The sequence below is a fragment of the Bison bison genome, unplaced genomic scaffold (assembly GCF_000754665.1).
Source record: "Bison bison bison isolate TAMUID 2011002044 unplaced genomic scaffold, Bison_UMD1.0 scf7180017864466, whole genome shotgun sequence".
Classification (NCBI taxonomy): domain Eukaryota; kingdom Metazoa; phylum Chordata; class Mammalia; order Artiodactyla; family Bovidae; genus Bison; species Bison bison.
Window position 1 is genome coordinate 7138836 of NW_011495027.1, and position 21952 is coordinate 7160787.

Genomic DNA, 21952 nt, shown 5'->3' on the forward strand with positions numbered 1-21952 from the left:
TCCAACTCTCACATCCATACATGACCACTGGAAAAACCATAGCCTTGACTAGACGGACCTTTGCTGGCAAAGTAATGTCTCTGCTTTTGAATATGCTATCTAGGTTGGTCATAACTTTTCTTCCAAGGAGTAAGCGTCTTTTAATTTCATGGCTGCAATGATTTTGGAACAGTGATTTTCATCTGCAGTGATTTTGGAGCCCCAAAAAATAAAGTGTGACACTGTTTCCACTGTTTCCCCATCTATTTCCCATGAAGTGATGGGACCAGATGCCATGATCTTCGTTTTCTGAATGTTGAGCTGTAAGCCAACTTTTTCACTCTTCTCTTTCACTGTCATCAAGAGGCTTTTTAGTTCCTCTTCACTTTCTGCCATAAGGGTGGTGTCATCTGCATATCTGAGGTTATTGATATTTCTCCCGGCAATCTTGATTCCAGCTTGTGCTTCTTCCAGCCCAGCGTTTCTCATGATGTACTCTGCATATAAGTTAAATAAGCAGGGTGACAATATACAGCCTTGACATACTCCTTTTCCTATTTGGAACCAGTCTGTTGTTCCATGTCCAGTTCTAACTGTTGCTTCCTGACCTGCGTACAGGTTTCTCAAGAGGCAGGTCAGGGGTCTGGTATTCCCATCTCTTTCAGAATTTTCCACTCTTTATTGTGAGCCACACAGTCAAAGGCTTTGGCATAGTCAATAAAGCAGAAACAGATGTTTTTCTGGAACTCTCTTGCTTTTTCAATGATCCAACGAATGTTGGCAATTTGATCTCTGGTTCCTTTGCCTTTTCTAAAACCAGCTTGAACATATGGAAGTTCACAGTTCACATATTGCTGAAGCCTGGCTTGGAGAATTTTGAGCATTACTTTACTAGCATATGAGATGAGTGCAATTGTGTGGTAGTTAAAGCATTCTTTGGTATTGCCTTTCTTTGGGATTGGAATGAAAACTGACCTTTTCCAGTCCTGTGACCACTGCTGAGTTTCCAAATTTGCTGGCATATTGAGTGCAGCACTTTCACAGCATCATCTTTCAGGATTTGAAATAGCTCAACTGGAATTCCATCACCTCCACTAGCTTTGTTTGCAGGAAGCATAGTTTAAGGGTAAAAAGAGTTTCAGATTCACATCTCACCTCTACGACATGTTTAGTGAACTTGACCCGGCATATTATCTTACTCTTCCTGAAGCCTCCTTGTTTTCATGGAGATAACACACCACTCATTTTGCATGGTTTTACTCAGAAATGAATTGGACAATTGTAACATATGTGCTTCTTAGAAAGAAATTAAGCAATAAAGCTGTTACTTCTACTACTATTCACTGAGCAAACATGAAAAGACAGTATAGTGAAGTGGCTTAACAAGAGGGTTTGGAATGAAGAGTGATTTGGTTCAGGTTATTTATAGTGTTGTGATTTGGGATAAGACATTTAATCTTTCTGTGCCTCAGTTTCTATAAATGGTGGAGAAATGTCTGTTACGAAATATCAGTTATTTAACCTATGTAGAGTGATCAGCACTGAGCATGGAACACATGCTGTGTGTGCACTGGGTATTAAATTCCAGGGGCTTCACGTTCATGAATCTGTAAGATGAGTCATTTTCTTCACTTACAGCATGCATAAAAGAGGAGCCACGTCCACTATGTGTCTGTCCATTATTTAAGGAAATTAAACCTAAAAATTAATATGCTTCCTATTCTAGGTTTCCCAAACTGACACCCAATCCTGAGATACATTCCATTATATTTAAGAATCTAATAGTCACCTTTTTCAACACTAAATGGTCTCTAAGATGTCTTTCAAAGCTATTAATGTGAAGGTTCTAGAGAAATTATGTCAAACCCATCTTTTTTTTTTTTTTAGAATAGCTGTCAGAAATTCCTTATATGGCTGTTGAGTCATTGCTTTGCTCTCAGTGCTTTCAGTTTCACATTACTGTAAATCTGTTAGAGAGGTTCCTTTCCTTCTGTCTGTTTGCTAAAGGAAAGCAGGCAAGACCCAGGATATTGAGCTGGTGAAATAGAGGTCTAACCATCTAGTGAGAGAAAGAGAAATTTGTTACAGAACCATTCCACCTGAGCTGAGAAGAAAACAGGTAAGAACTCTAGCTTTTCCTCAAAGCAGATTCTTCTTCAGTGCTAAAGGAGCCCTGTTTTGAGAGCAGGAGCCCATGGTAAGATTAGTGCAGGGGTGCGAAGGGATCTGTAATGGTTAGTTTTCTAATAAATGATCAGCATCAAGACTGTAGCTCATCCTGATTTGAGACATTGGTCAGATGAGATCCAGGTGTTAGCATGGGCCATCCCATTTCTGGGTCATGACTGTGCTTGTGTGGAGTTAAGCACTAAGGACACAGGGCTAAACTGAGTTTGGAATGAATTAGGATTGTCCTTCTCTTTGCTGATGTTGACTGGGGATAATGATTGTATTACCATTTTCTTTGATACAACTTGCTCAATACTGATTTGACTGCAGCCAAGAAACTGAAAGGGTGGCAGATATGTTTTTTTTTGTTTTTTGTTTTTGTTTTTCTCATGAGAAGGAAAGAACAGTAAATGAGGTGCAGTGGAAACAGTCACCTGGCACTGTTAAAGACAAGGAGAAAAGCTGAAATCCAGAGTGGAAGATGTAGATTTATGAAGACATCATACTCTTCAGTCCTACCTTTGCACTCTATTTTAAAGTCGACATCTTCCTTTAGAAACAGCACAGGTTCACTAGGTTCAATGTGTTGGTGTCAACTCGAGGATGCCTTACACCTTAGGACAGAATTCAGTCCCACCACTTTATAAAAAGCTTTGTCTTTAAAGAATCTACTCTGGAGCAATGATAAAGTCACCATTGTTTTTTATTTTGCCCTCTCTGGGCTCTCAAGGAGTTCTGATCTTGCCTCCTGGAAACTCTTCCCCTGACTTCCTCGGCTTGGCATTAGCCCCATTCATCACATACTGTCTGACACCTCTCTCTCTCTTTTCAGTTTCCTGCCCTTGGTTCCCTTCCCACTCCTCTCTCCTTACCTCCACCCCTCTTCATCTTCTTCCCACTTCTACTTCTCCTCTACAAGATTGGAGAAAAGAACAAAACAGAAAACTTAGATTGTATGGATGGAAATATAGCTATTTTCTTTCAATAACTTTCTTCTCTAGCTCTGTTAATCTCTTCCTGATCTTTTAATCTTTATTTCAATTTTTTCTCCCCTCATATACACACCTGATTTTTTGCAATATACAGTGTTAGCAATTGTGTAGTTTATTCCCATTTAGTTGGAGGCTAATTTATTGTGATTTAGGTCATACCTGAATGGTCTAGTGGTTTTCCCTACTTTCTTCAATTTAAGTCTGAATTTGGCAATAAGAAGTTCATGATCTTAGCCACAGTCAGCTCCCAGTCTTGTTTCTGCTGACTGTATATAGCTTCTTCAACTTCGGCTGCAAAGAATATAATCAATCTGATTTTGGTGTTGATCATCTGGTGATATCCATGTGTAGAGTCTTCTCTTGTGTTGTTGGAAGAGGGTGTTTGCTATGACCAGTGTGTTCTCTTGGCAAAATGCTATTAGCCTTTTCCCTGCTTCATTTTGTACTCCAAGGCAAAATTTGCCTATTATTTCAGGTGTTTCTTGACTTCCTACTTTTGCATCCCAGTCCCCTATAATGAAAAGGACATCTTTTTTGTGTGTTAGTTCTAGAAGGTCTTGTAGGTCTTCATAGGACCGTTCAACTTCAGCTTCTTCAGCATTACTGGTCGGGGCATAGACTTGGATTACCATGATACTGAATGGTTAGCCTTGGAGATGAACAGAGATCATTCTGTCGTTATTTCAGATTGCATCCAAGTACTGCATTTTGGACTCTTTTGTTTACTATCATGGCTACTTCATTTCTTCTAAGGGACTCTTGCCTACAGTAGTAGATATAATGGTCATCTCATCCCTTGTTTGACCACTTCCAATTTGCCTTGATTCATGGACCTAACATTCCAGGTTCCCATGCAATATTGCTCTTTACAGCACCGGACCTTGGCTTCCATCACCAGTTACATCCACAGCTGGGTATTGTTTTTGCTTTGGCTCTGTCTCTTCATTCTTTCTGGTTATTTTTCCACCAATCTCCAGTAGCATATTGGGTACCCGCTGACCTGGGGAGTTCATCTTTCAGTGTCCTATCTTTTTGCCTTTTCATAGTGTTCATGGGGTTCTCAAGGCAAGAATACTGAAGTTGTTTGCCATTCCCTTCTCCAGTGGACCACATTTTGTCAGAACTCTCCACCCTGACCCATCCATCTTGGGTGGCCCTACACGGCAGGGCTTATAGTTTCATTGAGTTAGACAAGGCTGTGGTCCATGTGATTAGACTGGTTAGTTTTCTGTGATTGTGGTTTTCATTCTTTCTGCCCTCTGATAGAGAAGGATAAGAGGGCGAGACTGACTGAGGGAGAAACTGGGTCTTGTTCTGATGGGCGGGGCCATGCTCAGTAAATCTTTAATCTTATTTTCTGTTGATGGGTGGACCTGTGTTCCCTCCCTGCTATTTACCTGGAGCCAAACTATGGTGGAGGTAAAGAAGATAATGGTGGCTTCCTTCAAAAGGTCCCATGCATGTACTGCTACACTCAGTGCCCCCAACAATGCAGCAGGCCACCACCAACCCACGCCTCCGCCGGAGACTCCTGGACACTCACAGGCAAGTCTGAGTCAGTCTCCGTGGGGTCACTGCTCCCTTCCCCCAGATCCTGGTGCACACAAGGTTCTGTCTGTGCCCTCCAAGAGTCTATTTCCCAGAATAAAGTTCCAAAGACTAGCAAGGAGAGATAAGAAAGCCTTCCTCAGTGATCAGTGCAAAGAAATAGAGGGAAACAATAGAATGGGAAAGACTAGAGATCTCTTCAAGAAAATTAGAGACACCAAGGGGACATTTCATGCAAAGACTGGCTCAACAAAGGATAAAAATGGTATGGACCTAACAGAAGCAGAAGATATTAAGCAGAGGTGGCAAGAATACACAGAAGAACCATACAAAAAAGATCTTCACAACCCAGATGATCACAATTGTGTGATCACTCACTTAGAGCCAGACAGCCTGGAATTCAAAGTCAGTTGGGCCTTAGGGAAACATCACTACGAACAAAGCTAGTGGAGGTGATGGAATTCCAGCTGAGCTGTTTCAAATCCTAAGAGATGATGCTGTGAAAGTGCTGCACTCAATATGCCAGCAAATTTGGATAACTCAGCAGTGGCCACAGGGCTGGAAAAGTCAGTTTTCATTCCAATCCCAAAGAAAGGCAATGCCAAAGAATGCTCAAACTACCGCACAATTGCACTCATCTCACACACTAGTAAAGTGATGCTCAAAATTCTCCAAGCCAGGTTTCAATAATACATGAACTGTGAACTTCCATATGTTCAAGCTGGTTTTAGGAAAAGCAGAGGAACCAGAGATCAAAATGTCAAAAACCGCTGGATCATCGAAAAAGCAAGAGACTTCCAGAAAAACATCTATTTCTGCTTTATTGACTATGCCAAAGCCTTTGACTGTTTTCACCACAAACTGTGGGAAATTCTTAAAGAAATGGGAATATCAGACCATCTGACCTGCCTCTTCAGAAATCTGTATGCAGGTCAAGAAGTAACAGTTGGGACTGGACATGGAACAACAGACTTGTTCCAAGAGGAAAAGGAGTATGTCAAGGCTGTATATTCCCTCTTTATTTAACTTCTATGCAGAGTACATCATGAGAAACGCTGGGCTGGATGAAGCACAAGCTGGAATGAAGATTGCTGGGAGAAATATCGATAACCTCAGATATGTAGATGACACCACCCTTATGGCAGAAAGTGAAGAAGAACTAAAGAGCCTCTTGATAAAAGTAAAAGAGGAGAGTGAAAAATTTGGCCTAAAGCTCAACAGTGAGAAAACTAAGATCATGGCATCCAGTCCCATCACTACATGGCAAATTGATGGGGAAACAGTAGAAACAATGGCAGATTTTATTTTGGGGGAGCTCCAAAATCACTGCAGATGGTGACGGCAGCCATGAAATTTAATGCTTACTCCTTGGAAGAAAAGTTATGACCAACCTAGATAACATTAAAAAGCAGAGACATTACTTTGCCAACAAAGGTCCATCTAGTCAAAGCTATGGTTTTTCCTGTAGTCATGTATGGATGTGAAAGTTGGACTCTAAAGAAAGCTGAGTGCCAAAGAATTGATGCTTTTGAACTGTGGTGTTGGAGAAGACTCTGTCGTGTTGGAGAAGACCAGTCCATCCTAAAGGAAATCAGTCCTGAATATTCATTGGAAGGACTGATGTTGAAGCTGAAACTCCAATACTTTGGCTACCTGATGTGAAGAACTGACTCATTTGAAAAAACCCTCATGCTGCGAAAAATTGAGGGCAGGAGGAGAAGGGGATGACAGAAGATGAGATGGTTGGATGACATCACCGACTCAATGGACATAAGTTTGAGTAAACTCCGGGAGTTGGTGATGGACAGAGAGGCCTGGCGTGTTGCAGTCCACGGGGTCACAAAGAGTTGGACATGACTGAGTGACTGAACTGAACTGAATTTATTGTGAAGCTAATGAATTTTAAGTTTCCAAGCCCCTTGTTTCTATAAGCCCACAGCAAGCTTTTGGAAGAGCTTTAAGCCATGTGTTTCACAAGGTTACAGACTTTTATAAAATTTGCTAAAGTCAGTTCCACTTCTAGGAAAGAAGTGTGAGAAAATCTGTGAATTATTATTTCAGTAGAAATAAGGATAGCTAATGAGAAAATGCATTTCAAATCATTAAAAATTGTTCAGAGACATATCAATTGATGAACCTTTATTCATGAAATTCTTTGTTCATAGTAAGAATTAATGAATAAAAAAATAAATATTGACTCTTCACACAAAGTTAGGAAATGCAACAAATCTCTCTGAATCCTATTCTGTTTTACATTTAATGTCTAGTATAAATTCCACCTCAGTGCAGGAGACCACAGTTCGATTCCTGGGCTGGGAAGATCCACTGGAGAAGGGATAGGCTACGCATTCCAGTATTCTTGGGTATACCTGGTGGCTCAGCTGGTGAAGAATCTGCCTGCAATGCAGGAGACCTGGGTTCGATCCCTGGGTTGGGAAGATTCCCTGGAGAAGGGGAAAGCTATGTACTCCAGTAGTCTGGCCTGGAGAATTCCATGGATTTTATAGTCCATGGGGTCACAAAAAGAGTCGGACTCAACTGAACAATTTTCACTTTCATAAGTTTTTAAATGTGAATCCAAATAAAAGGTTTCAATGGTAAATTAAATGGAAGATTTTGTTCATGAGGGTGATTGTATGTTGATAAGTCACTGTCATATCAATATTTTTAATGAGCTACTTTGGTAACATTTCTCCAATTTTCAAAAGGAAACAGATTTAATCTCATATATTTCACTGTTGACATAAATGGCCAAGGTTTTTTGTGATTGGCCAAAAAATCTCCAGATGCACTAGGATCATCTTTCTCTTTGCTGAAGTTAACTGTGTTAACTAGGCACACAGTTATATTGTGGGGATTTTGACATTCCTCCTTCTGAACGCAAAATGACCTGATGAAAACTCTTGATCTGTTTAGACTGGAAATTCTAATTCATCCCATATCTTCCCTTGCAGACAAAGGGACATGGCCTCAGAGATCCACATGCCAGGCCCAGAGTGCCTCATTAAGAATATTAATGGGAGACTGCTGGTTAATCCAGAAGCTCTGAAGATCCTGTCTGCCATCAGGCAGCCTGTTGTGGTGGTGGCTATCGTGGGCCTCTACCGCACAGGCAAGTCCTACCTGATGAACAAGCTGGCTGGGAAGAACAAGGGTGAGTGACGTAGGCAGAGCCCAGCCAAGTCCCTTCTGTCCACCCACACTCCCTGCGTGCAGCACAGTGATGTGAGCAGAGGAAGTGAGAGACCCGGAAGGAATATTGAAAGCTAACTTTCAGTCCACACTTATGTTCTGATCGTCACTATGACCTGTATCAGATCACAGCTCTTTGCACTTTGTCTTAGTTTCTTTTTCAAAAGCACAATTTTTTCCTTTCCTAGAAAGACAAATGTGGTAATAAAAAATAAGTAATGTATGTAATAATAAACTACAAAACACTTACAAAAATATTCATGTAATGAGAGCATTTCTATTAATCTTTAAGATTTAAAAAATGTTTAAATCTGTATTGGTTGTTCTTATTTATTTTCTTATTTTTAACTGTTGTTAAGTTATACATGGGCTTCCCCAGTGGCTCAGCAGGTAAAGAATCCACCTGCAATGCAGAGATGCCGGAGACCCGGGTTTGATCCCTGGGTAGGAAAGACTCCTGGAGGAGGGCATGGCAACCCATTCCAGTATTCTTGCTGGGAAAAATCTCATGGTCAGGGGAACCTGGTGGGTTATGGTCCATGGAGTTGCAAAGAGTCAGACACAGCTGAAATGACTGCGCATGCCCTTATGCAGGATACACATACATAAAATTTACCACAAAATTTACCATTGTTAACATTTTTTAAAATTCTGTGGTATTAAGTAAATTCACACTGTTGTGTAAACATCACTAACATCCATCTCTGTAAATTTCCCCCAACAGGAATTCTATACCCCAATAAACAAAAATGCCCCAGCCTTTGACAACCACAATTCTATATTATCTATAAATTTGACCAGTCTTGGAATCTCTTGTAAAGAATCATATATTATTTGTCCTTTAGTGATAGGTTTATTTCACTGAGTATGATGTCTTCAAGGTCCAACAATGTTGTAACAGGTATTAAATTCTCTTCCTTTTTAAGCCTGAGTAATTGTATGTGATACCCATTTGCTTATCCAGTCATCCAGTTTATGGACATTTGGACTGTTCCCTCATTTTGGCTACTGTGAATAATGTTACCAAGAACATGGGTGTTCAAATATCTGTTCTGTACCTGCTTTCACTTCTTTTGGGTATGCACCAAGAAATGGAATTGCTGGATCATATGATAATTCTATGCTAAGCTTTTTAAAGAAATCACCATATTGTTTTCCACAGAAACTATACCATTTTACATTCCCACCAGAAACACACAATGGTAACATTTGTTATAGTTTTTTTGATAATGGCCATCCTAATGGGTATGAAGTAGTATCTCATTGTGGTTTTTTAAAGTAAAAAAATTTTTAATATTATCACATTCATTCAGTGTCAAATTTTCCAACTTCATTATAAATATCAATTAATTTTCAGAATTCACTTAAGCTGTATGCTATGCTTTGTTGCCCTTTTTTTGAAGTACAGTTGATTTACAATATTGTGTTAGTTTTAAGCGTACAGCAAAGTGATTCAGCTATATATGCATATATATTTTTTCAGGTTATTTTCCATTACAGGTTGTTTTAATACATTGTGGTTTTGCTTTGTACTTCCCTAATGACTAGTAATGTTGAGTATCTTTTCATGTGTTCATTGGTCTTTTGAATAATTTCTCAAGAGAAATGTCTGTCAAGTCATTTGCTCATTTGTTAGTTGGGTTGACCTTTAATTTATTTGTGTTAAATTGTATTAAGACTTCTTTATATATTCTGCGTATCAATCCTTTATCAGATTTATGACTAGCAAATATTTCCTCCCAATTTGTGTGTTATCTATTTAACTCTCAATAGTGTCCTTTGATCAGAGAAGGCAATGGCACCCCACTCCAGTACTCTTGCCTGGAAAATCCCATGGACAGAGGAGCCTGGTAGGGGGCAGTCCATGGGGTCGCTAAGAGTCGGACATGACTGAGCGACTTCACTTTCACTTTTCACTTTCATGCATTGGAGAAGGAAATGTCAACCCACTCCAGTGCTCTTGCCTGGAGAATCCCAGGGACGGGGGAGCCTGGTGGGCTGCCGTCTATGAGGTCGCACAGAATCGGACACAACTGAAGTGACTTAGCAGCAGCAGCAGCAGTAGCAGCAGTGTCCTTTGATACATATGTGTTTTAATTTGGATGAAGTCCAACTTATATATTTTTATTTCTATTTATATTTTTGGTATTATTTCCAAGAAATTTTTGCTAAATGCAATATTGTGAAGTTTTTCTCCTGTATTTTCTTCTACTACCTTCATAGTTTTATTAATAGCTCTTAAGGTCTTTGATCCATTTGGGTTAATTTTTGTAGAAGCAAAGCTTTCTCTCTTTCATTGTTGAATATTATGTTGGCTGTGGTTTTTTTTTTTATATGACTTCTATTATGTTGAGATTTTCCTTAAATTTCTAGTTTGTTGATTGTTTTCCTCACGAAAAGGTTTTGCATTTTTTTAAGTATTTGATATTTTAATTTCCCTGTTTCTCTGATTGTAAGTAAGATTAATACTTGTTGTGGTTTCAGTTCTCCTAAACTTGATTTGTTAACTTGCATCCCAACTTCCAGAACCACTTGATATTAGAATTCCACCCTATCTTTTCCCCATACCCCTTGCAGGCTTCTCTCTGGGCTCCACAGTGCAGTCTCACACGAAGGGCATCTGGATGTGGTGTGTGCCTCATCCCAAGAAGCCAAACCGTACTCTAGTTCTGCTTGATACTGAGGGCCTGGGGGATGTGGAGAAGGTAAGGAATGAGGTTCCAGTTTGGACTAAGCCCTCATGTCTGAATGTCCTCTACACTTTTAATTTTCCTTTAAATAAGACCTTTGTTTAACCATGTTTCTTCATTTCTGTTTATATGCTATGAAACCAAGTTAGGAACCAGGGGTTAGGAAAATATTCATAAGGCAGAATCCTAGAAGAAGAGCATAGTGGTCAGTAGACAGTATCCTAATGAACAAAAAGCTATAAGCTAAGCCAGTTAACACAGATGCATAAAGGGAGTACAGATAAACTCAAAGTGATGAATTTTATCTTGCAAAGAACTTCAGTTAAGGATTTAGGTTCCAAAGCCCCATACCCTTGGCTTTAACTTTAAAGTCTGTCAGTAACTCAGTGATTTTTGTAAATTATTTGACCTTTTTAACCTCAGGTTTCTGATCTGTAAAACAGGTGTATTAGATCTATATTTGCCTCATAGTATTGTCTGGAATATTTATAAGATAAGAAATGGGAAGTGTTAGTTTTACAACAATATCCTACTGAGATAGAAACAAGTATTAGTACCCTAATATTAAGACAATTTTTCTGTAAAAATAAAGAGAAAAATTAAATTTATAACATTTAAGACCTTTGACTGTCCACCCACAATGACTATTTGTTTTGCAATTATCTACCAATGATCATAAGAGGGTCTAATGAGAATCAGGGTAAAACAAAACATATCAGAAAACTATTCAAAGTCATTTTTGCTTGGATTTGGTTTTCTTTGTCACCAGTCTTGAAAGAAAAAAAAAAAAAAAAACTCTAGTTACATGAGCATCCTTTTACTACTGCTGATCAGGAAAGTGCCATAAGAATGAAACACAATCCTGGTAAAATATGTTCTGATTTTCAGGGTGACAACCAGAATGACTCCTGGATCTTTGCCCTAGCAATACTCTTGAGCAGCACTTTTGTGTACAATAGTATGGGAACTATCAACCAGCAGGCCATGGACCAACTGCAGTATCCTTTTGGGATCCAAACTACATCAAAATCAGAGGGGAGACCAATATTTAAAAAACAGCTGACTGTGAATCCTGGTGAAACAAACACGAGAAATATAAAAAAGAATTCAATGGCAAGGGGAAAATCCTATAACCTACTGAAGAATTGATACTTGGGATACTTGGGTTAAGAACAAAGGAGAAATAAAGGTTTAGTATGTGGAACTAATATAGGATTGGGGAGGGGTTACTGTTCATTCATGCCAGTTTTCCTTATTTTGCTACTCAGCTATGTGACGGAGCTGACAGATAGAATCAGGGCAAAATCCTCACCTGATGTGGATGGGGTTGAGGATTCAGCTGACTTTGTGAGCTTCTTTCCAGACTTTGTATGGACACTGAGGGATTTCTCCCTAGACTTGGAAGCAGATGGACAGTCCATCACAGCAGACGAGTACCTGGAGAATTCACTCAAGCTGAAGAAAGGTAAAGGGGACTTAGAATTGGTAAACAGATGACAACACACTAAAAACTATTGTTCCTTAGTTTTCTGTCAACGGTTGTCTTCTACTTGTAGTTTCTATTTCTTCTCAATGGGTGATTACTAAGAAGTAATGCTTGTTTACTATCTGAATAATAGATTTGGTTTTAGATTATTTTTCTCCCTGTTCTAAGAATAAATTTCTTTTTCTTTCACCTTTCCACGTGCTGTGATTAGATTGATATCTCCATGCTTAGGGCTTGTGGTGCTGTAATTAGCCAAAGAGTAGGAGTAGAATGGTCATTTATTTGAAGAAAAGAAATGCAAGCATGAACCATGCACAGTTTAGGGCTGGTAAAGGATTGCTACAGGCAAATATTGTCCAATCTAGCCTGCCAGTTGGTTTTGTAAATAAGATTTTATTGAAATAATGTCATATCCATTTATTTATAGTTTCTCTATGACTGCTTTTAGGCTACAATAGGAGACTTGAGTACTCAGAAAAGAGACCATCTGGCTTGCAAAGTCTATTTACTGTTTGACCCTTTACGGGAAATGTTTGCAAGACCCTACATTAGGCAAATTCCTTTTTCCTTCCTCCAGGTACCAGCCCAAAAGATAAAACTTTTAATATGCCTCGACTCTGTATCCGAAAGTTCTTCCCAAAGAAGAAATGCTTCATCTTTGATCGACCCACTCATAGGAAGAAACTGGGCCAGCTTGAGGAACTGTGTGACGATGAGCTGGACTCCGAATTTGTGCAACAAGCTGTGGTCTTCTGTTCTTACATCTTTAGCGATTCCAAAACTAAAACTCTCTCAGGAGGCATCAAGGTGGATGGACCTCGTGAGTCCTCTTCCCAGTCTTCACTATCACTGTTAAGACTAGAGGATGGTGTGATAACATCCATGTAGCTTCAACTTTGAAAAATGTACATCTACTGATATTATCGTGATAAATTCTAGGTGGCACCAACACTTCTGATAGGTTTTATTAGTCAGACTTCATAGTTGAGAAAAGATACAAAAGGCAAAAATAAAAGCTCTGAGAGCAGACAATTGTCCTAGTAAACTGGACCTGCCCTGTCCAACATGGTTTTCACTAGACAAGTGTTCCTATCTAAATTTAAATGTAGCTAATAAAAAATATAGAAATTTAACATTCTGATCACACAGCTATGTCTCAAGGGCTCACACCTACATGAGCTTAGTGGCTCCCACCCTGGACAGCACACACAGAATACTTCCAACATCACAGAAAGGTCTCCTATAATGCTCTGCTAGAATAAGCAAAATGGAGGATTCATTTTGATTTGCTCCACAAATATTAATCAAATGTTTCCCATGGACTTACCAGGGCTGATGATACAGACATAAATGAGAGAGATATGGTTTCTGGCCTAACAGTACCTGTGGGTGAAATAAATGTACTCAATAAACACAAAAGGTTCTCAACCATTGATGTATATATACCACCTGAGGATCTTGCCAAAGAGGAGGGTCTAAGTCATTCAAACTGGGTCAGAGGCTGCATTTTTAGCAAGTTTTCAGGTGATGCTGAAAAATAAATGGTTGGTAATAAACGACATTAGAATTAGAATAGAAAGTTTCCTCACTGATGCCTACATTAAACATCATCATTGTTCTCTGTCGTAGGTTTAGAGACCCTGGTGCAGACCTATGTCAATGCCATCAACAGTGGGGATCTGCCCTGCATGGAGAATGCAGTCCTGGCCTTGGCTGAGATCGAGAACTCAGCCGCAGTACAAAAGGCCATTGCCCACTATGACCAGCAGATGGGCCAGAAGCTGCAGCTGCCCACAGAAACCCTCCAGGAACTGCTGGACCTGCACAGGGCCAGTGAAAAAGAGGCCATTGAAGTCTTCATGAAGAGTTCCTTCAAAGACATAGACCAATTATTTCAAAAAGAATTAGCGGTAGTTTTTTTCTCAAGTTTATACATATTAGGCTCTTGGAAAGTAAAGTATTACTAGAAAATGAAATAGGTGCTTATTTTGTGAAAAGCAATTTTTCTAGACAAACATTATTTGTTATCATAAGAGGAACCAATTCTATTATGATATACTTTATTATGAGGCACTGAAACTTTTTTCTTTCATGAATAAACTAATAATCTTCCCTATAATTTCATTACATGCACACAGGGCTTCTAATAATAATAGAATTTTCTAATAATCAGGGCTTCTAATCAAATCACAGACTCATTTTTATCAGACTGATTGGATATTTTGGCCAAAAGCAAAGAATATTTTATTCTTAGTTATCATAAATGGGTTTATATTGAGCTACATTTATTTCACATGCAATCATTTGTCCAGTTGGAAAATTAGGAGTTTTCTCCAAAGGTGAAGCATGTAGCTAGTAATCTCTGCTCCAAAGGTTACCCTCATGGAGAAAGGGACTTCTGTAGAAAGTCAGGATCAGGAGGAAGGATATGATTTTGTTGCATTTCTATGAGTTCTTCTAGTGGTCACAGACTTTTTTTACTTTTATTTTTTTGAAAAGCTTTTCCAGAAATTTGGAGGTCAAGCTAACCTCTTTTAATTCTTCTGTTTATTAATACTTCTTATTTTTTACATTAAAGGCCCAGCTAGATAAAAAGCGAGATGACTTTTGTAACCAGAATCTTAAAGCATCAGAAGATCATTGCTCTGCTTTACTGAAGGATATTTTCAGTCCTCTAGAAGAAGATATGAAACAGGGGATCTATTTGAAACCAGGGGGCTATCGCCTCTTCATTGAGAAGATGCAAGAGCTGAAGAAGAAGTATTTTCAGGAGCCCAGAAAGGGCATACAGGTAACCAAGTTTGATTCTGGGAAGCTACTGATGCCTCCTTGAGGTGACAGTGTGACCACGTGTGTTTTACACAGATGCGCAAGTACAGGACCAACAGCATTCAGGCTCTCATTCTATAAACACGTACAAGGAGCCTGTTACACCAGGTATAAACAATGTGCTCATCCAAGAGCATACACTAAGTTAACAATTGAGTTATAAACTGGATTACCAGATGTATCCAAAATTTCAAATAATGTCACCATTTATCTCTCTGCCTGTGGCTCCCCCCAGCCCTACACTTCCCTCCCTCCCATTCTCCCTCTACCCATTTTATTCAGATCCACTTTCTCCATGATGCTTTCATTCTCCAACAAGTTCACCCCATAAGGGACCACAGCACCAACAGCTCCAAAATCAGAGCCCTCAGTTTACAAGAACAGAGAATCACTATTTACATGTATATCAACCTCTTAAAAAGGATTCTGCTCAGGAGGGCACCTTGCTTGGCCAGTCTGGAGCATGTGCTCAGCCCAGTGACAGAGAATCTGATCACCAGGCACACCAGGGCCAAGAGGAGCAGTTCCTAGAGGGAAAGGTGGAAAACATGAATAAGTGTTCATAGTCATTTCCTACTGCTAACCCTATTTTGCCTGGATCCCAGGCTGAGGAGATTCTTCAGGAATACTTGAAGTCCAAGGAGTCTGTGACTGACGCAATTCTACAGACAGACCAGACGCTCTCAGAGAAGGAAAAGTTGATTGAAGGTGAGGAGCAAGTCAAGAGACTAGACAGCCTCGAAAGCTCTTTAAAGTTCTAACTAATTCAGCTAGGTGAACCGAGGAGCCTTAAACTATAGCAACATGAGAAAAGATGTCTCTTATTTGCTAATATCTTTTCTGAGTAGTGTGTATGCAGCCAGTAGCAACAGTGATAGGGAATTGTACATGGAAGAAAGAAGCAACTTGGTCTCCATATACATTTTTCTTTTTCCTCTTCCTCCTGACAGTGGAACGTGTGAAAGCTGAATCTGCACAGGCTGCAGCAAAAATGCTGGAGGAAATGCAAATAAAGAACCAGCAGATGATGGAACAGAAAGAAAAGAGCTATCAGGAACATGTGAAACAGCTGACTGAGAAGATGGAGAGGGATAGGGCCCTGTTACTGGAAGAGCAAGAGAGAACTCTTGCTCTCAAACTGCAGGTATTTAACTGCAACACCGTGTGGTTCCTGTTATTCTGTTTTCCCTCCACACTCCCTGGTCACAAACGTGGCCCAGCAGTGAACTTGAAGCCCAGAAGAAGGACCCTGCTTGCTTACTTGTACTTTTCAATCCCTATTTGTCTGCCTGAACTGGCCCCTACAGTGTCTTGTTACTAAAAGATTTTACTTGCAGCTATGTCACACCTAGTCTTTTATCACTGTATCTGTCAATCGTGGTAGCTGTTATCTGCTAGGCATTAAAAAAAAAAAAAGGGTCTTATCCATATCAAAGCAAGACCTGTCATGTCCCTAATACTTAGGAGATGAAAGAGAGGTTCAGACAAGACTAAATAACTTTTATAGGGTCACAATGCTTGGGAAGATAGATATCTGAACTGTCTTCACCGCCTAGAGGGATCCATGATTTTTTTTTTCCTGTCACAACTGGTATGACCTTTAGCTAAAAGAAATCCTTCATAAGCAGAAGGACTCCTTAACTCACACTGCTGTGTCTATCTGTCACTCCTACTGGTTTCCTATGCCCTACTCCTAGTATGTGTTGAGCTGTGCAGAAATCCAGTATGATCAAGTCTGGGACCCTGATTCCCTCACCTATATTTTGGTCCTCCTGCCACCAAGTTGTGGAAGCTTAGACCAAATTTCCTGATCTAAGATTTAGACAATGTATCAGATTTTGGAAATCCTTCTATTTCTGTATTATGTGTGTATGTGTGTGTGTTAAAAAAATAAAAATGCATAGATAAGACTCAAAGCCAAACATTTCATTACGTTGTCCACAAAGGTTGTATACAAATAATGGGAGAAAAAATTAAGACTGCTAATTGAGATTTATCAACATATCAAGATGAACTTATGTCAGGAGATGTAAGTCAAAAATCTTTCTTAACTCAAGGAGACTCAGGAAAAGCAATCACAGAGATAGAAGACTTAAGAGAAAGTGAAATGAAAATTAATGATAGAGAAAATTTCAAGAAGAAATTAAACATTTTTGAGTAACATGGAAACTTACATTACCATATGTAAAATAGATAGCCAACGGGAATTTGCTGTATGGCTCAGGAAACTCAAACAGGGGCTCTGTATCAACCTAGAGGGGTGAGACAGGGAGGGAGATGGAAGGGAGTTTCAAAAGGGAGGGGATATATGTATACCTATGGCTGATTCATATTGAGATTTGACAGAAAACAACAAAATTCTGTAAAGCAATTATCCTTCGATAAAAAATAAATAAATGAAAAGTAAAAAAAAAAAAAAACAATCCTTGAATGTGGAAACTAGATAGTAGTTAGAGATTTACTTAATGATATACACTATTCAATTTCCATTTGTATCTTTTTAGGAACAGTCCCGACTACTACAGGAAGGATTCCAAGAAGAGAACAGACGACTTCATAAGGAAATACAGAGTCTCCAGAAGAAGATGAATAAACCAAAGAAGGAATGTTTCCTAGGCTAAAGAATTAAAGAATAGAGCTTTCCTGGTCACTCTTATCCAAAGCATTACTCAAGAAGTTTAAAACTAAGAAAAGTGTCACCATACTTGATAATATTTAGGTTTCACATTTTTACTACACTAAAATTTGCAAAGACATGCAGTTCTATAATTGAAGTCATGTGCATCTTCCTCACAATACTGTAAACTGTGTAGTAAGACGCACTTTACCTCTGTGCCAGCACAGGAGGTATCATAAGCTGGTACCACCCAGGAACTTCTTCTTCCAGATGACCACTAGTTAGACAAGTGGATACTGAGCAAAGTCTTAGGTCAAAGTCTTGGGACATAGTTGGTCATGAGTTTGACCAAATGCACAAGAGGTTGGGAAGAAGCATTCTAGCTTCTAGTAAAGGCAGTATAAGGTGTCCCATTGTTTCAAGTCTGCATGGTCTGTCAGTAGTGATGTGACTCCTGGATACCTGGAATGGGCAGTGCTTACTGGTGAATCCCAAGCTAAAGCAAATCACCTTGTATAGTGATCTAGAAGGTCTACAGAATTTCCACAGGAAGATGGAAGAAACCATTAGCATGATTGTAACTTGGATCATAAATAAATGGGCTAAAAAAGGAGACTTTCCCTTCTTGTTCATTTCACCCAGATTATAATTTTAATTACTTTAATTAATAACTTTAATGGGACACTTTAGAACTTCAAGTGACACTACACTAAACATAGTAACAGGATGACAATTATACATTGTCTTTGTAGCCATTTATAACTTGCAAAGATGAGCTTGAAATGATGACAGATAATGTGTTAGAAAACTGAGCTAAATTAATTATTAAATTGTTCATTACCCTGAAGTTTAGGCTATTGTTTCCCAATTCTTGAGTCACATCCCCCAAGAGAATATGGGTTGTTTTTGACTTCTTTTGATCAGTAAAATAATACTCTTGGTATTACTTAGGACTTTATCACAACTGTCAAAAGCCCTAGGTAAATGCTTAAAACTTCTTAGAGCAATGAAGAATTATTTCAGTTCGGAAGTAAAAATGTAAAATGTTGAACTTTACATTTCTGATTTTTTATAGTTTTTCACCAAAAAAATATAATGTTTTCATTTATATAGCCATGACTGGCTAATGTTTTTGTAAAGTCTGGGATAGTAACTATTCATGAGTATGTCCTCAACTCTGCCATAAAGCAACCACAGATGATACACAAATGGATGGTATGCCTGTTTTCCAAGAAACTATTGTTTTAAAATACAGCTGGCACTCAGAAGCCATAATTTGCAGACTCTTGCTTTATATAATAGAAACATTCATCAAAGTTTTTCACATCTGCTTTATGTTCCTTGCATTTGTAAGGAATATAGGGATTACATTGCATATGTTAGCATTGTGAAAAAGATTATACAGTGTTTCAAAATATTACATGATGAGAGAAAAGCAGGGAAGCAGCTAATGCAACTGAATCTACATTAATAAACCTGCTTGTTCTGATTGCCTTAGAACCTTTTTTTCCATTGAATCTTCCCTTCGTTTCCCATCAGCATGAAGAATACCTCCTTCCACAGTTAGGCAAGTGCTGATAAGTAGTAGTTTTTTACTCAAACTGCAGCTTCATAGGAGACCACATGAGACTCAAGCATATTAAGTGGAGTATTTATGTAAATTCACCCTGTAGTTCCCACACTGCACTGCAAGAAAGGAGTAAACCAAATACATTTTTATTAGTTAAACTTCATTATAGAAAAGAATAACTCTGCATTCAAAACCTAATAGTGGTTTCTTTGTTAATCATTTAAAAATAAGAAAATTAAAGCTAAACAAAAGTAACTCCCTTTCTAGTTTTGTAGCATGAGTTTCTATACCAGATTATAAGCTATACCATTACATAAACTAAACTCCATAATTGCAGAATTAATGTAACCTCTATTAACCTATACATTTTTATCTGCCTCTAGAAGATCAAGCAGGCATTCATAAGCAGAATTTATGAGAAGACTGAGATGAGAAATCTATATTCCTATTTGCCATCATGCAGCATTTCCTTTTCCTTATTTGTGTCCATGTTAAGAGGAGGCCAATGAAATGGAGAAGGGATAGGCTACCCATTCCAGTATTCTTGAGCTTCCCTGGTGGCTCAGCTGGTAAAAAATCTACCTGCAATGTAGGAGACCTGGGTTTGATCCCTGGGTTGGGAAGATCCCTTGGAGAAGGGAAAGGCTACTCACTCCAGTATTCTGGCCTGGAGAATTCCATGGACTATCCATGGGGTCAGCTTCCATGTTTTGTTATTACATGAGAAGAAATATCATTTAAAATTATATTCTGTTTGAGTCACAGCGAGTGACACAAGAGTAAATAGTGATAAAGTAACAATTTTAAAAATGATTTCCTAAATGATTGGAGGTTAATAGAGCTTCATTTAACTGATACAATATTTCTTTATATTCAATAATTTAACTCCAGATAAGATTGCCTAGCATCTTCTTCTATAAAGTTTGTCTATTTGTCACCTGATATTATTTGCCTTGGGACCTAGTGAAAGATGTACAGAGACAATAGTCACATTTTTCTTTTTTGGCATAAATAACAGAATTTTTTTTTTTCTTACAATTCTAGAGGCTTGAATTCCAAGATTAAGGTTTTGGCAGAGCTCTTTCCTTGGTTTTAACATCCTGCAGTACAAAGCTTGGTGAAATAAAACAAAGTTGCAGAAGGACCAGTCCTTCCCACACTTTTGAAGCAGTTTCAATTCAGAAATTTGCTGTGATTCTTCAGCTGATAAAAATATGAGCACAAAAATAATGGCCTTATGGGAATAAGATTCATATAGGTTTGTCAAATTCTAAAACAGGATTAGAATAGCCACCATGACCTAACTGTAGGAACAAACACCTAAAATAAAAATGCATTGGCTATTTCTGGGCATGAAAGTACCCAGGATAAAAAAGTCAGAATTCAGATTTACACAAATGTAAGGCAATAAAACTGTCAGGTTGAGTCAGCATAATAAATGCATTGTTGCTTGCAAGTTGGAATGAAAGTTGTATTACCAAACCATACACCCTTTATTTAGTTTCAGTGTACCTGGAACATGAGATTTGAAGGGAAAACATGGTAACAAAGGCTTTTAATTTGTAGGATAGCTATTTTTGGAGAAAAGAAGCCTTGAGTAAGACCTGGTATTGACATGTTAGAGTTATATATTTATAAGTTTACAAAGTCAGGGTTGGTTTGCATGCCACTTTATGAGAGGCTCCAGCCAGTTCCCTGGTCCTCTTCTCCAAGCTGGTTCTGCCCATGGTGATCCCTTATACACATCTACCCTAACGAGAGGTAAGAATAGCCTTGTCTAACATCACTGATAGTTACTGCTGGGTAACACTTGAAACTCCTGATCATTCTTCCTGTCAGGGGGCCCTGCACAGACTCACTGACATCCCTAGAGAAAAATACAGTGATTTGTAAATGGGTTGAGGTTGAAAAAAAACAAAAACAAAAAAAACACCTTATCCATCTTCCCACGATCCAATCTGGAAAACAGTGTCAACTGATGTGCCCTCTCCATGGGTGATGCATTGGTTTTGGTGTAGAGGGAAAGTGATCCTAATTCTCAGTTCCACTGAGGTAGCACCTAACAAATAATGGGAACTGTTAACCCTGTATAGAACACTGGCTAACAAAGTGAAGTGTGTTAGTCACTCAGTTATGTCCAGCTCTTCGTGACATGATGGACTGTCGCCTGCCAGGCTCCTCTGTTCATGAAATTCTCTAGGCAAGAATATAGGAGTGGGTAAAGCTCAACATTCAGAAAACTAAGATCATGGCATCTGGTCCCATCACTTCATGGGAAATAGATGGGGAAACAGTGGAAATAGTGTCAGACTTTATTTTTGGGGGGCTCCAAAATCACTGCAAATGGTTAATTTGCAGGAAATTAAAAGACGCTTACTCCTTGGAAGAAAAGTTATGACCAACCTAGATAGCATATTGAAAAGCAGAGACATTACTTTGCCAACAAAGGTCCGTCTAGTCAAGGCTATGTATGGTTTTTCCAGTGGTCATGTATGGATGTGCGAGTTGGACTGCAAAGAAAGCTGAGCACTGAAGAATTGATGCTTTTGAACTGTGGTGTTGGAGAAGACTCTTGAGAGTCCCTTGGACTGCAAGGAGATCCAACCAGTCCATTCTAAAGGAGATCAATCCTGGGTGTCCTTTGGAAGGACTGATGCTGAAGCTGAAACTCCAATACTTTGGCTACCTCATGCGAAGAGTTGACTCATTGGAAAAGACTCTGATGCTGGGAGGGATTGGGGGCAGGAGCAGAAGGGGATGACAGAGGTTGAGATGGCTGGATGGCATCACCAACTCGATAGACGTGAGTTTGAGTGAACTCCAGGAGTTGGTGATGGACAGGGAGGCCTGGCATGCTGCAATTCGTGGGGTCGCAAAGAG

General features: G+C 39.0%; 1 protein-coding gene across 1 annotated transcript; it reads left to right on the plus strand.

Annotated features, from left to right (window-relative positions):
- The first annotated feature begins 1926 nt into the window (after window positions 1-1926).
- On the plus strand, window positions 1927-18115 carry LOC105003308 (interferon-induced guanylate-binding protein 1-like). The gene is made up of 11 exons (XM_010860366.1): window positions 1927-2098; window positions 7643-7842; window positions 10458-10585; window positions 11459-11568; window positions 11839-12035; window positions 12634-12876; window positions 13686-13966; window positions 14635-14847; window positions 15491-15593; window positions 15836-16029; window positions 17390-18115. Exons 2-11 carry the CDS (start codon window positions 7653-7655, stop codon window positions 17504-17506), a joined length of 1776 nt encoding a protein of 591 aa, XP_010858668.1. The 5' UTR covers window positions 1927-2098; window positions 7643-7652; the 3' UTR covers window positions 17507-18115.
- The last annotated feature ends 3837 nt before the right edge of the window (window positions 18116-21952 follow it).